Below are 18,040 nucleotides of genomic sequence, written 5' to 3'. Positions count from 1 at the left end.
TTCAAAGCACAGACCAAAAGTGGCAACCATGACTCATGAAGCATTTAATACAATGTCAATCAAACTTTCTATTCCATTCTAACCTAATTCTACATTATGGCAGACAATATTTGATATGGAGTGCAAAAGGAAAAGCCCAACGTGTTAAATGCCTTTTCATTTGTATTTTAATCTTCTAAAATTGTTTTTTGGGCGCAATAACAAACATATGTTTAATGTATTGTAAGTTTTTTATGATCCCCTTTATTTTGAAAAGTATCGAAATACATTTTGGGACAAGTAACACAATATTGGTACAGGGACAACTCTCCAGGATAGTTGTTGGTCACCCTGTGGGAGGGGTTGGCACTGATGCGTCATCTATTGGTCAAGTCCCAAAAAGCTACTAGTCGATCACAACTGACGGGTTGGCGCCCCCTGGTGTAAATCCATCTACTGACCGATGCACTTACCACATTATCTGACAGTGTTTTGGCATCAACTATTGGGACCCAGAGTGCGGTATTGATTCATCTCCCTCAAACCACGGTGATTTTGACTCTTTGAAAGTACTTGGGCTTTTAAGGTGTTTTATTGCTCAATTTTGAAGGTGTGACGATCTGTCACTTCATGTCTGGTTATGTTTCCTTAGTTTGTGTTTGTTTCCTGTCAGCGCTCTTGTTTTGGTTCTACTTCCTGCATGTCTCCCTGAGCGCTTGTTTCCGTCACCTGTCCCTGATTGGCATACCTGCACGTCGTCCTCCTGTCTCCTGCATCTTTCGGTCACAACTACCGCAGCCATGCGAGTTCCTGACAGAAACGTGCCACGGCACCGTCACATTTGTCTACGGGTCCGTGACCGTCTGCTTTCCTGCTGCACAGGGTGGCCATCAGGCACCTACACACCTCCTCCTCATCGGCCAAGAAAGTGGCCGTTCCAGGGACACTCTTTGCGTCAAGGGCAGTGACGTCCGGGACCTGGCCGTGGACCTTCACGGCAGCTGAAAAGCCGTCCTCATCAGCAACCACGAATGTGGCCGTTTCATGGTCTCCCTCTGCGGCAGAGATGCGCAGGATCAGGGCATGGACCTTCACGGCAGCTGGTGTGCCGGTGCCACTCACGTTCGCCTCCTCGTCGGCCACGGATGTGGCCCTTCCGTGGTCGTCCGCCTTGCCAGCTGCAGCGCCATTCAACGCGTCGCTGCCCCCTGACTCTACTTCGCTGGATTCGGGAACACGGGGCTTGGCGACCCGCTGCCAACTCCGCCCTCCATCCTCTCGTGACTTTTGAACCTTGTTTTTTTGTTGGGACATCTGGAATCCGTCCTTAAAAGAGGGGTGGGGGGTCTGTGACAATCTGTCACTTCACGTCTGGTTATGTTTCCTTAGTTTGTGTTTATTTCCTGTCAGCATTCTTATTTTTGTTCCATTTCCCGCATGTCTCCCCGAGCGCTCGTTTCCCTCACCTGTCCCTGATTGGCGGCCTGGCACACCTGGTTGCAGTTACCAATCAGGCTGCTATTCATGCCTGCCTTGCCTGATCGTCAGTGCTCGAGGATTGATTATGTTACAGACTTTTTGCTGCATTGTTTTGAGTATGAATAAAGACTCCTGCACGTCGTCCTCCTGTGTCCTGCATCTTGGGGTCACAATTACCGCAGCCATGCGAGTTCCTGACAGAAACGTGCCACGGCACCGTCATTTTTGTCTCCGGGTCCGTGACCGTCTGCTTTCCTGCTGCACAGGCGGCCATCAGGCACCTACACACCTCCTCCTCATCGGCCAAGAAAGTGGCCGTTCCAGGGACACTCTTTGCGTCAAGGGCAGTGACGTCCGGGACCTGGCCGTGGACCTTCACAGCAGCTGAGAAGCCGTCCTCTCAGGCAACCTCGTCAGCAACCACGAATGTGGCCGTTTCATGGTCTCCCTCTGCGGCAGAGATGCGCAGGATCAGGGCATGGACCTTCACGGCAGCTGGTGTGCCGGTGCCACTCACGTTCGCCTCCTCGTCGGCCACGAATGTGGCCCTTCCGTGGTCGTCCGCCTTGCCAGCTGCAGCGCCATTCAACGCGTCGCTGCCCCCTGACTCTCCTTCGCTGGATTCGGGAACACGGGGCTTGGCGACCCGCTGCCAACTCCGCCCTCCATCCTCTCGTGACTTTTGAACCTTGTTTTTTTGTTGGGACATCTGGAATCCGTCCTTAAAAGAGGGGTAGGGGGTCTGTGACAATCTGTCACTTCACGTCTGGTTATGTTTCCTTAGTTTGTGTTTATTTCCTGTCAGCATTCTTATTTTTGTTCCATTTCCCGCATGTCTCCCTGAGCGCTCGTTTCCCTCACCTGTCCCTGATTGGCGGCCTGGCACACCTGGTTGCAGTTACCAATCAGGCTGCTATTCGTGCCTGCCTTGCCTGTTCGTCAGTGCTCGAGGATTGATTATGTTACAGACTTTTTGCTGCATTGTGTTGAGTATGAATAAAGACTCCTGCACGTCGTCCTCCTGTCTCCTGCATCTTGGGGTCACAACTACCGCAGCCATGCCAGTTCCTGACAGAAGGTTCTTTTTCTGGCAAATTCCTTCTCTTTCAATGAGCTGTTATTACTCAAAACTGTTATATTTCTCAAAATGAATCCTGTTATGTTTCCACACAGATCGCGAGACAGAAGTCAAGACTGATATCTATGTGACAAGTTTTGGCCCAGTGTCGGACACAGACATGGTAAGTCTCACATGTGAACCCACACTGTGTCGTCCTTAGTTATCCTCCATTAGTTTTATAAAATGATGATGTGCAGCTGTAACAAGAAATGTGTCTTCTTGAGCACGAGGACATTGTGGACACTTCAAGGTCTGTGGACATGGAGGATGTTTGGACTGGAAAAACAGTGTAACATAAAAATAAATGTTCTAAATTTTTAATTTAATGAAACAGATCATTATCCGTGATCTGATTTCATTAATGTGTTTGAAAATCGAAAATGTGAATTAAAACGAGTGGAGAATCATTTACTCTATATCCCGTTCCATATTTGGACACATGGGTAGACGACGCATGCGCAGTGTCTCTTTTCAGTGTCCTCATCTTTGATTGACCCGGAACAACAACAGAAGAAGAACATGGACCCGTTTGTACGCTCATTCGAGAACCAAACATAAAAAAAACCCAGAAGGGAACTCTTGACAGTTCGGTGCCCAGAGGATCGCATCTCTGCTTTTTGCAGATGATGTGGTCCTGTTGGCTTCATCGGACTGGGACCTTCAGCGGTTTGTAGTCGAGTGTGAAGCTGCTGGGATGAGGATCAGCACCTCCAAATCTGCGGCAATGGTTCTCAGTCGGAAAAGGGTGGACTGCACCACTCGAGTCGGGAGTGAAGTTCTGCCTCAAGTGGAGGAGTTCAAGTATCTCGGGGTCTAAGTGAGGGAAAAATAGAACGCAAGATTGACAGACAGATTGGTGCAGTGTCTGCAGTGATACAGTCCCTGCACTGGTCTGTTGTGGTGAAGAGGAAGCTGAGCCAGAAGGCAAAGCTCTCGATTTCCAGATCAGTCTACGTTCCTACCCTCACCTATGGTCATGAACTTTGGGTAATGACCGAAAGGACAAGGTTGCGAATACAAGCGGCAGCAATGAGATTCCTCCGCAGGATGTCTGGCCGACCCGTAGCAACGTCACAAAGGAGCGCAACACCTGTGTCCTCAAATGGAACCTCAGACAACCGTAGCCTTGTGGCTGCAGCCTTCAGAGCTCGGATTTTGGGACGTCGGCTTGGTCAACTGCCATCTGTTCAAAATTGAGCTCTCCCGAACCTCTCCCGAGCCCGTGACGGCTCGGGAGAGGCAGTCAGCAACGACATTGCTCTTACCAGTAAGGTGCTGGATGTCCGTCGTAAACTCGGAGACGTAGGAGAGGTACCTCTGTTGCCGAACCGACCACGGTGCGGCCGTCTTGGCCATCGCGAAAGTGAGGGGTTTGTGGTCCACAAAAGCTGTGAAAGGTCGTCCTTCAAGCAGCGAACGGAAATGGCGTATGGCCGGATAGAGGCCGAGGAGTTGGTCAAACGTGCTATATTTCGGCTCGCAGGGGCGCAACTGCCTGCTAAAGAAAGCCAGAGGTTTCCAAGTGCCACCCACCCACTACTCATGCACTGCACCTACAGCATAGGCTGACGTGTCCGTAGTGATTGCAATAGGAGCATCAGGTAATTGGTGGGCCAGCAGGGTAGCGTGAGCTAGAGCAGACTTGACCCCCACAAAAGCACTGTGCCTCGCGTCAGACTAGTCCACCACACTTCAACGTTAGGATTGTTTGTTTGCATCAAAACAGTTTTGTTTTTTTCTCACTAACATAGGGTGTAACCATCCTTGCCCAGACACACCCTCCTGGGTTTTGGAGCATAAATATTTGGGGTTTTGGCACCAACTGTTGGACTAGATGTGACCAACCTAAGTGTAAGATAAGATGTAACCAATCTAAGTTTATGACTAGATGTGACCAATCTAGGTCTAAGACTAGATGTGACCAATCTAAGTCTAAGACTAGATGTAACCAATCTAAGTCTGTGACTAGATGTGACCAATCTAAGTCTAAGACTAGATCTGACCAATCTAATTCTAAGACTATTTGTCACCATCTAAGTCTAAGACTAGATGTGACCAATATAAGTCTAAGACTAGATTTGACCAATCCAAGTCTAAGACTAGATGTGACCAATCTAAGACTAGATGTGACCAATCTAAGTCTAAGACAAGATGTGACCAATCCAGGTCTAAGACTAGATGTGACCAATCTAAGTCTAAGACTGGATGTGACCAGTCTAAGACTAGATGTGACCAATCTAAGTCTAAGAGGAGATGTTACCAATCTAAGTCTAAGACTAGATGTCACAATCTAAGTTTAAGACTAAATGTGACCAATCTAAGTCTAACACTAGATGTGACAATCTAACTCTAAGACTAGATGTAACAATCTAAGTCTAAGACTAGATGTGACCAATCTAAATCTAAGACTAGATGTAATAACTTAAGTCTAAGACTAGATCAAATCTAAGTCAAAGACTAGATGTAACAATCTAAGTCTAAGACTAGATGTGACTAATCTAAGTCTAAGACTAGATGTGACCAATCTAAGTCTAAGACTATATGTAACAATCTAAGTCTTAGACTAGATGTAACAATCTAAGTATAAGACTAGATGTGACCAATCTAAGTCTTAGACTAGATGTAAGAACTTAAGTCTAAGACTAGATCAAATCTAAGGCTAAGACTACATGTAACAATCTAAGTCTAAGACTAGATGTGACCAATCTAAGTCTAAGACTACATGTAACAATCTAAGTCTAAGACTAGATGTGACCAATCTAAGTCTAAGACTAGATCAAATCTAAGTCTAAGACTACATGTAACAATCTAAGTCTAAGACTACATGTAACAATCTAAGTCTAAGACTAGATGTGACCAATCTAAGTCCAACACTAGATGTGACAATCTAAGTCTACGACTAGATGTGACCAATCTAAGTCTAAGACTAGATGTAACAATCTAAGTCTAAGACTAGATGTGACCAATATAAATCTAAGACTAGATGTAATAACTTAAGTCGAAGACTAGATGTAACAATCTAAGTCTAAGACTAGATGTGACTAATCTAAGTCCAAGACTAGATGTGACCAGCCTAAGTCTAAGACTATATGTAACAATCTAAGTCTAAGACTAGATGTAACAATCTAAGTATAAGACTAAATGTGACCAATCTAAGTCTTAGACTAGATGTAAGAACTTAAGTCTAAGACTAGATCAAATCTAAGTCTAAGACTACATGTAACAATATAAGTCTAAGACTAGATGTGACCAATCTAAGTCTAAGACTAGATGTGACCAATCTAACTCTAAGACTAGATGTAACAATCTAAGTCTAAGACTAGATGTGACCAATATAAATCTAAGACTAGATGTAATAACTTAAGTCTAAGACTAGATCAAAGCTAAGTCGAAGACTAGATGTAACAATCTAAGTCCAAGACTAGATGTGACTAATCTAAGTCTAAGACTAGATGTGAACAATCTAAGTGTAAGACTATTTGTAACAATCTAAGTCTTAGACTAGATGTAACAATCTAAGTCTAAGACTAGATGGAACAATCTAAGTCTAACCCTAGATGTGACCAATCTAAGTCTTAGACTAGATGTAAGAACTTAAGTCTAAGACTAGATCAAATCTAAGTCCAAGACTACATGTAACAATCTAAGTCTAAGACTAGATGTGACCAATCTAAGTCTAAGACTAGATCAAATCTAAGTCTAAGACTACATGTAACAATCTAAGTCTAAGACTACATGTAACAATCTAAGTCTAAGACTAGATGTGACCAATCTAAGTCCAACACTAGATGTGACAATCTAAGTCTACGACTAGATGTGACCAATCTAAGTCTAAGACTAGATGTAACAATCTAAGTCTAAGACTAGATGTGACCAATATAAATCTAAGACTAGATGTAATAACTTAAGTCGAAGACTAGATGTAACAATCTAAGTCTAAGACTAGATGTGACTAATCTAAGTCCAAGACTAGATGTGACCAGCCTAAGTCTAAGACTATATGTAACAATCTAAGTCTAAGACTAGATGTAACAATCTAAGTATAAGACTAAATGTGACCAATCTAAGTCTTAGACTAGATGTAAGAACTTAAGTCTAAGACTAGATCAAATCTAAGTCTAAGACTACATGTAACAATATAAGTCTAAGACTAGATGTGACCAATCTAAGTCTAAGACTAGATGTGACCAATCTAACTCTAAGACTAGATGTAACAATCTAAGTCTAAGACTAGATGTGACCAATATAAATCTAAGACTAGATGTAATAACTTAAGTCTAAGACTAGATCAAAGCTAAGTCGAAGACTAGATGTAACAATCTAAGTCCAAGACTAGATGTGACTAATCTAAGTCTAAGACTAGATGTGAACAATCTAAGTGTAAGACTATTTGTAACAATCTAAGTCTTAGACTAGATGTAACAATCTAAGTCTAAGACTAGATGGAACAATCTAAGTCTAACCCTAGATGTGACCAATCTAAGTCTTAGACTAGATGTAAGAACTTAAGTCTAAGACTAGATCAAATCTAAGTCCAAGACTACATGTAACAATCTAAGTATAAGACTAGATGTGACCAATGTAAGTCTTAGATTAGATGTGAGAACTTAAGTCTAAGACTAGATCAAATCTAAGTCTAAGACTAGATGTAACAATCTAAGTCTAAGACTAGATGTGACTAACCTAAGTCTAAGACTATATGTAACAATCTAAGTCTTAGACTAGATGTAACAATCTAAGTATAAGACTAGATGTAACAATCTAAGTCTAAGACTAGATGGAACAATCTAAGTCTAACCCTAGATGTGACCAATCTAAGTCTTAGACTAGATGTAAGAACTTAAGTCTAAGACTAGATCAAATCTAAGTCTAAGACTACATGTAACAATCTAAGTCTAAGACTAGATGTGACCAATCTAAGTCTAAGACTAGATCAAATCTAAGTCTAAGACTACATGTGACCAATCTAAGTCTAAGACTAGATGTGACCAATCTAAGTCTAAGACTAGATGTGACCAATCTAAGGCTAAGACTAGATGTGACCAATCTAAGTCTAAGACTAGATGTAACAATCTAAGTTTAAGACTAGATGTGACCAATCTAAGTCTAAGACTAGATGTGACCAATCTAAGTCCAAGACTAGATGTAATAACTTAAGTCTAAGACTAGATCAAATCTAAGTCTAAGACTAGATGTAACAACCTAAGTCTAAGACTAGATGTGACCAATCTAAATCTAAGACTAGATGTAATAACTTAAGTCTAAGACTAGATCAAATCTAAGTCCAAGACTAGATGTAACAATCTAAGTCTAAGACTAGATGTGACCAATCTAAATCTAAGACTAGATGTAACACTCTAAGTCTAAGACTAGATGTAACACTCTAAGTCTAAGACTAGATGTAACACTCTAAGTCTAAGACTAGATGTAACAATCTAAGTCTAAGACTAGATGTGACTAATCTAATCATTTTACCCCGTTTGAAAATGAATTGTTTCACAATGGCCTCCATCATTTCAGTCATGGTCAACCCCTTTCATGATCAAATCACTAATCACTTCTTTATGGAAAAATAATTCCGGTTGCTCTCGCTTGCGTAATCAAAACAAAATCCTTAGAAAGATGCATCAAGTGAAATCGTGTGTACGACATTAGAAAAAGCACAGCGTCAAGAAAAAGTTCATACTTCCATCTTATACGCACATCTTCATGCCTTAAAAGCTTTCTTCAGTTTTCTGTCACAATTCCAAGCACCAAGACCCCCCCCACCTGGCTCCACTTGGAAGTGGACTGAAAGTGGCAGATGTTGGGGCAGCAGAGACATGCAAGTGAAAGAAAGAAAGACATAGGTAGATGGACTAATGTTTCATTCATGCCTCATCAAACTTGCAGTAGATAATTGCACCCCCCCTCTATCTCCATACTTCTGTTCTCTGACACACATGCACACACACCTTGGATTGGATTGATTCGGTTATTTTTGCCCTGCTTTTAAGGTTTTCCTATTTCTGGATCATAATGGCCTGCCGATGTTTTTTTTACACCAATACCCTAGAAGATGTTCTCCGGAAAGTATAGAATGTTATTCTCTGATAAAACATTGAGGGTCTGCAAGCTACAAAAGCCAAAAGCAGTGAAGCTACAAGTTACTCTTGATTAAATGTAACTAAGCTACAAGTTACTGTCCATTAAATCAATCATCAATCAATCAATGTTTACTTATATAGCCCTAAATCACGAGTGTCTCAAAGGGCTGCACGAGCCACAACGACATCCTCGGCTCAGATCCCACATCAGGGCAAGAAAAAACTCAACCCAATGGGATGTCAATGACAACCCCGGGGGACCGGTGCAATGGATGTCGAGTGGATCTAGTTAATAGTGTGAGAGTCCAGTTCATAGTGGATCTAACATAATAGTGTGAGAGTCCAGTCCATAGTGGATCTAACATAATAGTGTGAGAGTCCAGTCCATAGTGGATCTAACATAATAGTGAGAGTCCAGTCCATAGTGAATCTAACATAATAGTGTGAGAGTCCAGTCCATAGTGGATCTAACATAATAGTGAGAGTCCAGTCCATAGTGGATCTAACATAATAGTGTGAGAGTCCAGTCCATAGTGGATCTAACATAATAGTGAGAGTCCAGTCCATAGTGGATCTAACATAATAGTGGGAGTCCAGTCCATAGTGGATCTAACATAATAGTGTGAGAGTCCAGTCCATAGTGGATCTAACATAATAGTGTGAGAGTCCAGTCCATAGTGGATCTAACATAATAGTGAGAGTCCAGTCCATAGTGGATCTAACATAATAGTGAGAGTCCAGTCCATAGTGGATCTAACATAATAGTGAGAGTCCAGTCCATAGTGGATCTAACATAATAGTGTGAGAGTCCAGTCCATAGTGGATCTAACATAATATTGTGAGAGTCCAGTCCATAGTGGATCTAACATAATAGTGAGAGTCCAGTCCATAGTGGATCTAACATAATAGTGTGAGAGTCCAGTCCATAGTGGATCTAACATAATAGTGTGAGAGTCCAGTCCATAGTGGATCTAACATAATAGTGTGAGAGTCCAGTCCATAGTGGATCTAACATAATAGTGTGAGAGTCCAGTCCATAGTGGATTTAACATAATAGTGTGAGAGTCCAGTCCATAGTGGACCTAACATAATAGTGTGAGAGTCCGGTCCATAGTGGATCTAACATAATAGTGTGAGAGTCCAGTCCATAGTGGATCTAACATAATAGTGTGAGAGTCCAGTCCATAGTGGATCTAACATAATAGTGTGAGAGTCCAGTCCATAGTGGATCTAACATAATAGTGTGAGAGTCCAGTCCATAGTGGATCTAACATAATAGTGTGAGAGTCCAGTCCATAGTGGATTTAACATAATAGTGTGAGAGTCCAGTCCATAGTGGACCTAACATAATAGTGTGAGAGTCCAGTCCATAGTGGATCTAACATAATAGTGTGAGAGTCCAGTCCATAGTGGATTTAACATAATAGTGTGAGAGTCCAGTCCATAGTGGATTTAACATAATAGTGTGAGAGTCCAGTCCATAGTGGATCTAACATAATAGTGTGAGAGTCCAGTCCATAGTGGATCTAACATAATAGTGTGAGAGTCCAGTCCATAGTGGATCTAACATAATAGTGTGAGAGTCCAGTCCATAGTGGATCTAACATAATGTTGTGAGAGTCTAGTCCATAGTGGATCTAACATAATAGTGAGAGTCCAGTCCATAGTGGATCTAACATAATAGTGTGAGAGTCCAATCCATAGTGGATCTAACATAATAGTGTGAGAGTCCAGTCCATAGTGGATCTAACATAATGTTGTGAGAGTCTAGTCCATAGTGGATCTAACATAATAGTGTGAGAGTCCCGTCCATAGTGGATCTAACATAATGTTGTGAGAGTCTAGTCCATAGTGGATCTAACATAATAGTGTGAGAGTCCAGTCCATAGTGGATCTAACATAATAGTGTGAGAGTCCAGTCCATAGTGGATCTAGTTAATAGTGTGAGAGTCCAGTCCATAGTGGATCTAACATAATAGTAAGAGTCCAGTCCATAGTGGATATAACATAATAGTGACAGTCCAGTCCATAGTGGATCTAACATAATAGTGAGAGTCCAGTCCATAGTGGATCTAACATAATAGTGGGAGTCCAGTCCATAGTGGATCTAACATAATACTGAGAGTCCAGTCCATAGTGGATCTAACATAATAGTGGGAGTCCAGTCCATAGTGGATCTAACATAATAGTGAGAGTCCAGTCCATAGTGGATCTAGTTAATAGTGTGAGAGTCCAGTCCATAGTGGATCTAACATAATAGTAAGAGTCCAGTCCATAGTGGATATAACATAATAGTGACAGTCCAGTCCATAGTGGATCCAACATAATAGTGAGAGTCCAGTCCATAGTGGATCTAACATAATAGTGGGAGTCCAGTCCACAGTGGATCTAACATAATAGTGTGAGAGTCCCGTCCATAGTGGATCTAACATAATAGTGTGAGAGTCCAGTCCATAGTGGATCTAACATAATGTTGTGAGAGTCTAGTCCATAGTGGATCTAACATAATAGTGAGAGTCCAGTCCATAGTGGATCTAACATAATAGTGTGAGAGTCCAATCCATAGTGGATCTAACATAATAGTGAGAGTCCAGTCCATAGTGGATCTAACATAATAGTGTGAGAGTCCAGTCCATAGTGGATCTAACATAATAGTGTGAGAGTCCAGTCCATAGTGGATCTAACATAATAGTGAGAGAGTCCAGTCCATAGTGGATCTAACATAATAGTGAGAGTCCAGTCCATAGTGGATCTAACATAATAGTGGGAGTCCAGTCCATAGTGGATCTAACATAATAGTGTGAGAGTCCAGTCCATAGTGGATCTAACATAATAGTGTGAGAGTCCAGTCCATAGTGGATCTAACATAATAGTGTGAGAGTCCAGTCCATAGTGGATCTAACATAATAGTGTGAGAGTCCAGTCCATAGTGGATCTAGCATAATATTGTGAGAGTCTAGTCCATAGTGGATCTAACTAATCTAATTTTTTTTTTTAGATTTATCATCACCTACATGTGTAGTATCAGTAATTTTAATCGCAACTCATTTGGTCAAAGTCCCAAGGAGGAGTTTGCTAAAAATACGACCCCTTTGTTTTCCGCATAAAAATGGCAAACAAAAACCAAGATGGCCGACTTCCTTTTTTGTTTTCAGGTATGGCTTCCTGAGACTTTTATGTGTGTGTACCGTCGTGATCGAGGTCTCTTGCGATTTTCGTGTCCATTCGTGAATCTGTTAGGAGGGGCCACTTTTTTCCTCGTTTTTAAAAGGTGGCGCTAGAGAGTCAATTTTGAAATTTCACTTTCAGGACCCTGTCTGCTGCCGACAGGCCAAGCGGTGTGCGGATTCAGCGGTCGCGGAGGCAAAAACTCGGACATGGGAGGAGTTCGGGGAGGCCATGGAAAAAGACTTCCGGACGGCTTCGAAGCAATTCTGGACCACCATCCGCCGCCTCAGGAAGGGGAAGCAGTGCAGTGTCAACACCGTGTATGGTGGGGATGGTGCTCTGCTGACCTCGACTGCGGATGTTGTGGATCGGTGGAGGGAATACTTCGAAGACCTCCTCAATCCTACCAGCACGTCTTCCTATAAGGAAGCAGGGCCTGGGGAATCCGTGGTGGGCTCTCCTATTTCTGGGGCTGAGGTTGCCGAGGTAGTTAAAAAGCTCCTCGGTGGCAAGGCCCCGGGGGTGGATGAGATCCGCCCGGAGTTCCTTAAGGCTCTGGATGTTGTGGGGATGTCTTGGTTGACAAGACTCTGCAACATCGCGTGGACTTCGGGGGCGGTATCTCTGGATTGGCAGACCGGGGTGGTGGTTCCTCTCTTTAAGAAGGGGAACCGGAGGGTGTGTTCCAACTATCGTGGGATCACACTCCTCAGCCTTCCCGGTAAGGTCTATTCAGGTGTACTGGAGAGGAGGCTACGCCGGATAGTCAAACCTCGGATTCAGGAGGAACAGTGTGGTTTTCGTCCTGGTCGTGGAACTGTGGACCAGCTCTATACTCTCGGCAGGGTCCTTGAGGGTGCATGGGAGTTTGCCCAACCAGTCTACATGTGCTTTGTGGACTTGGAGAAGGCATTCGACCGTGTACCCCGGGAAGTCCTGTGGGGAGTGCTCAGAGAGTATGGGGTAACGGACTGTCTTATTGTGGCAGTTCGCTCCCTGTATGATCAGTGTCAGAGCTTGCTCCGCATTGCCGGCAGTAAGTCGGACACGTTTCCAGTGAGGGTTGGACTCCGCCAAGGCTGCCCTTTGTCACCGATTCTGTTCATAACCTTTATGGACAGAATTTCTAGGCGCAGTCAGGGCGTTGAGGGGATCTGGTTTGGTGGCTGCAGGATTAGGTCACTGCTATTTGCAGATGATGTGGTCCTGATGGCTTCCTCCGGCCAAGATCTTCAGCTCTCACTGGATTGGTTCGCAGCCGAGTGTGAAGCGACTGGGATGGGAATCAGCACCTCCAAGTCCGAGTCCATGGTTCTTTCCCGGAAAAGGGTGGAGTGCCATCTCCGGGTTGGGGAGGAGATCTTGCCCCAAGTGGAGGAGTTCAAGTACCTCGGAGTCTTGTTCACGAGTGGGGGAAGAGTGGATCGTGAGATCGACAGGCGGATCGGTGCGGCGTCTTCAGTAATGCGGACGCTGTATCGATCCGTTGTGGTGAAGAAGGAGCTGAGCCGGAAGGCAAAACTCTCGATTTACCAGTCGATCTACGTTCCCATCCTCACCTATGGTCATGAGCTTTGGGTCATGACCGAAAGGACAAGATCACGGGTACAAGCGGCCGAAATGAGCTTCCTCCGCCGAGTGGCGGGGCTCTCCCTTAGAGATAGGGTGAGAAGCTCTGTCATTCGGGGGGAGCTCAAAGTAAAGCCGCTGCTCCTCCACATCGAGAGGAGCCAGATGAGGTGGTTCGGGCATCTGGTCAGGATGCCACCCGAACGCCTCCCTAGGAAGGTGTTTCGGGCACGTTTGACCGGTAGGAGGCCACGGGGAAGACCCAGGACACGCTGGGAAGACTATCTCTCCCGGCTGGCCTGGGAACGCCTCGGGATCCCCCGGGAGGAGCTGGACGAAGTGGCTGGGGAGAGGGAAGTCTGGGCTTCCCTGCTTAGGCTGCTGCCCCCGCGACCCGACCTCGGATAAGCGGAAGAAGATGGATGGATGGATGGACTTTCAGGACCCCAAAAATTTCATTTTTTTTGTGCCATTTCGCGCACGTCATGGGCCTCAAAAATGGCATACAAATGTATAGAAGAAAAAACAGCAATTTCAAAAATGGCGTACACGAATGAAAGACTGACTAAAATTGCACTTTTTGAATTCAAACTTCAAGGCTACACACACTACTGTGGGAGAGTTTACATTTATTCAAAAACATACTTGAAGCATACATATATGTAACGCTATTCCCCTTTGTTTCACTTTCAGGAATACACTATCGATGTTTTTTTCCGCCAGAGTTGGAAGGATGAACGATTGAAGTTTCATGGCCCTATGAACATTCTGCCTCTCAACAACTTGATGGCCAGTAAGATCTGGACTCCAGACACCTTCTTTCACAATGGAAAGAAGTCAGTGGCCCACAATATGACGATGCCAAACAAACTGCTGAGGATCATGGAGGACGGAACGCTGCTCTACACTATGAGGTCACCCGCCAACCTTCATCTAGTTACATTGTAGGAAATTGAAATGGAGACTAGAAGTATAGGACTTGGCCTCAGAGACTATAGCTGACCAGATCTAAGTCAATGACCATGAACTGATGAAGCCCACTTGGTTGAGAGGCGAAATGTCTTTTAAAGTAGCGGGAGAGTGAAAAACAAGTTGCATTGATATTAACGCTATCATCATATTTATCTGATTCATGAATCAAAATACTTCCAAAGTTTGCGAGTAAATAGAAATGATCAAAATAGTATCAATCTCACGGAGATCCCCGAACAATTTTGAGAAATAATGAAGAAGCCAGTCACGTGACGGGCGATGTCGCGTGAGGAACCGCAGATCCCTTCCCCATCAACAACAATGCTAAACAAGCAGACTTTGTGAGAGCCAACATTTTGATCCAGAATTTTTGAGGCCGAACACAAAGAGGATGAGCAATAAGTTTCAGAAGTCGAGTGAAAAAACGGATGCAGTTTTATTGCGACACCATAGCATTAGCAGCATTGCTAGGTGCTAAAGATACAAACAAACCATCCATCCATCTTCTTCCACTTATCCAAGGTCGGGTCGCGGATTCCCAGACTTCCCTCTCCCCAGCCACTTCGTCCAGCTCCTCCCGGGGGATCCCGAGGCGTTCCCAGGCCAGCCGGTAAAGATAGTTTTCCCAATGTGTCCTGGGTCTTCCCCGTAGCCTCCTACCTGTCGAACGTACCCGAAAAACCTCCCTAGGGAGGCATTCGGGTGGCATCCTGACCAGATGCCCGAACCACCTCATCTGGCTCCTCTCCATGTGGAGGAGTAGCGGCTTTACTTTGAGTTCCTCCCGGATGACAGAGCTTCTCACCCTATCTCTAAGGGAGAGCCCCGCCACCCGGCGGAGGAAACTCATTTGGGCCGCTTGTACCCGTGATCTTGTCCTTTCGGTCATAACCCAAAGCTCATGACCATAAGTGAGGATGGGAACGTAGATCGACCGATAAATTGAAAGCTTTGCCTTCCGGCTCAGCTCCTTCTTCACCACAACGGATCGATACAGCGTCCGCATTACTGAAGACGCCGCACCGATCCGCCTGTTCATCTCACCATCCACTCTTCCCTCACTCGTGAACAAGACTCCGAAGTACTTGAACTCCTCCACTTGGGGCAAGATCTCCTCCCCAACCCGGAGATGGCACTCCACCTTTTTCCGGGCGAAAACCATGGACTCGGACTTGGAGGTGCTGATTCTCATCCCAGTCGCTTCACACTCGGCTGCCAGCCGGTAAAGATAGTCTTCCCAATGTGTCCTGGGTCTTCCCCGTAGCCTCCTACCGGTCGGACGTACCCGAAAAACCTCCCTAGGGAGGCATTCGGGTGGCATCCTGACCAGATGCCCGAACCACCTCATCTGGCTCCTCTCCATGTAGAGGAGTAGCGGCTTTACTTTGGGTTCCTCCCGGATGACAGAGCTTCTCACCCTATCTCTAAGGGAGAGACCCGCCACCCGGCGGAGGGAACTCATTTGGGCCGCTTGTACCCGTGATCTTGTCCTTTCGGTCATAACCCAAAGCTCATGACCATAGGTGGGGATGGGAACGTAGATCGACCGGTAAATTGAGAGCTTTGTCTTCCGGCTCAGCTCCTTCTTCACCACAACGGATCGATACAGCGTCTGCATTACTGAAGACGCCGCACCGATCCGCCTGTTCATCTCACCATCCACTCTTCCCTCACTCGTGAACAAGACTCCGAAGTACTTGAACTCCTCCACTTGGGGCAAGATCTCCTCCCCAACCCGGAGATGGCACTCCACCCTTTTCCGGGCGAGAACCATGGACTCGGACTTGGAGGTGCTGATTCTCATCCCAGTCGCTTCACACTCGGCTGCCAGCCGGTAAAGATAGTCTTCCCAATGTGTCCTGGGTCTTCCCCGTAGCCTCCTACCGGTCGGACGTACCCGAAAAACCTCCCTAGGGAGGCATTTGGGTGGCATCCTGACCAGATGCCCGAACCACTTCATCTAACTCCTCTCCATGTGGAGGAGTAGCGGCTTTACTTTGAGTTCCTCCCGGATGACAGACCTTCTCACCCTATCTCTAAGGGAGAGACCCGCCACCCGGCGGAGGAAACTCAATTGGGCCGCGTGTACCGGTGATCTTGTCCTTTCGGTCATAACCCAAAGCTCATGACCATAGGTGAGGATGGGAACGTAGATCGACCGGTAAATCGAGAGCTTTGCCTTCCGGCTCAGCTCCTTCTTCACCACAACGGATCGATACAGCGTCCGCATTACTGAAGACGCTGCACTGATCCGCCTGTTCATCTCACCATCCACTCTTCCCTCACTCGTGAACAAGACTCCGAAGTACTTGAACTCCTCCACTTGGGGCAAGATCTCCTCCCCAACCCGGAGATGGCACTCCACCCTTTTCCGGGCGAAAACCATGGACTCGGACTTTGAGGTGCTGATTCTCATCCCAGTCGCTTCACACTCGGCTGCCAGCCAGTAAAGATAGTCTTCCCAACGTGTCCTGGGTCTTCCCCGTGGCCTCCTATCGGTCGGACGTACCCGAAAAACCTCCCTAGGGAGGCATTCGGGTGGCATCCTGACCAGATGCCCGAACCACCTCATCTGGCGCCTCTCCATGTGGAGGAGTAGCGGCTTTACTTTGGGTTCCTCCCGGATGACAGAGCTTCTCAACCTATCTCTAAGGGAGAGACCCGCCACCCGGCGGAGGAAACTCATTTGGGCCGCTTGTACCCGTGATCTTGTCCTTTCGGTCATAACCCAAAGCTCATGACCATAGGTGAGGATGGGAACGTAGATCGACCGGTAAATTGAGAGCTTTGCCTTCCGGCTCAGCTCCTTTTTCACCACAATGGATCGATACAGCGTCCGCATTACTGAAGACGCCGCACCGATCCGCCTGTTCATCTCACCATCCACTCTTCCCTCACTCGTGAACAAGACTCCGAAGTGCTTGAACTCCTCCACTTGGGGCAAGATCTCCTCCCCAACCCGGAGATGGCACTCCACCCTTTTCCGGGCGAGAACCATGGACTCGGACTTGGAGGTGCTGATTCTCATCCCAGTCGCTTCACACTCGGCTGCCAGCCGGTAAAGATAGTCTTCCCAACGTGTCCTGGGTCTTCCCCGTAGCCTCCTACCGGTCGGACGTACCCGAAAAACCTCCCTAGGGAGGCATTCGGCTGGCATCCTGACCAGATGCCCGAACCACCTCATCTGGCTCCTCTCCATGTAGAGGAGTAGCGGCTTTACTTTGGGTTCCTCCCGGATGACAGAGCTTCTCACCCTATCTCTAAGGGAGAGACCCGCCACCCGGCGGAGGAAACTCATTTGGGCCGCTTGTACCCGTGATCTTGTCCTTTCGGTCATAACCCAAAGCTCATGACCATAGGTGAGGATGGGAACGTAGATCGACCGGTAAATTGAGAGCTTTGCCTTCCGGCTCAGCTCCTTCTTCACCACAACGGATCGATACAGCGTCCGCATTACTGAAGACGCCGCACTGATCCGCCTGTTCATCTCACCATCCACTCTTCCCTCACTCGTGAACAAGACTCCGAAGTACTTGAACTCCTCCACTTGGGGCAAGATCTCCTCTCCAACCCGGAGATGGCACTCCACCCTTTTCCGGGCGAGAACCATGGACTCGGACTTGGAGGTGCTGATTCTCATCCCAGTCGCTTCACACTCGGCTGCCAG

At 45.9% G+C, this 18,040-nt stretch overlaps 1 protein-coding gene across 1 annotated transcript in view; it reads left to right on the top strand.

Annotated features, from left to right (window-relative positions):
- gabra2a (gamma-aminobutyric acid type A receptor subunit alpha2a) overlaps positions 1 to 18,040 on the top strand; it is a 61,213-nt gene that overhangs the window by 18,442 nt on the left and 24,731 nt on the right. The window contains exons 3-4 of the mRNA XM_061986910.1: positions 2,632 to 2,699; positions 14,095 to 14,315. Coding sequence (XP_061842894.1) covers positions 2,632 to 2,699; positions 14,095 to 14,315 — 289 coding nt within the window. The remainder of the gene's footprint in view (positions 1 to 2,631; positions 2,700 to 14,094; positions 14,316 to 18,040) is intronic.

The sequence above is a fragment of the Nerophis lumbriciformis genome, linkage group LG26 (genome assembly GCF_033978685.3).
Source record: "Nerophis lumbriciformis linkage group LG26, RoL_Nlum_v2.1, whole genome shotgun sequence".
NCBI classification, from domain to species: domain Eukaryota; kingdom Metazoa; phylum Chordata; class Actinopteri; order Syngnathiformes; family Syngnathidae; genus Nerophis; species Nerophis lumbriciformis.
The sequence above is the reverse complement of the archived record's forward strand: the minus strand, read 5'-3'. Positions and strand labels throughout refer to the sequence as shown.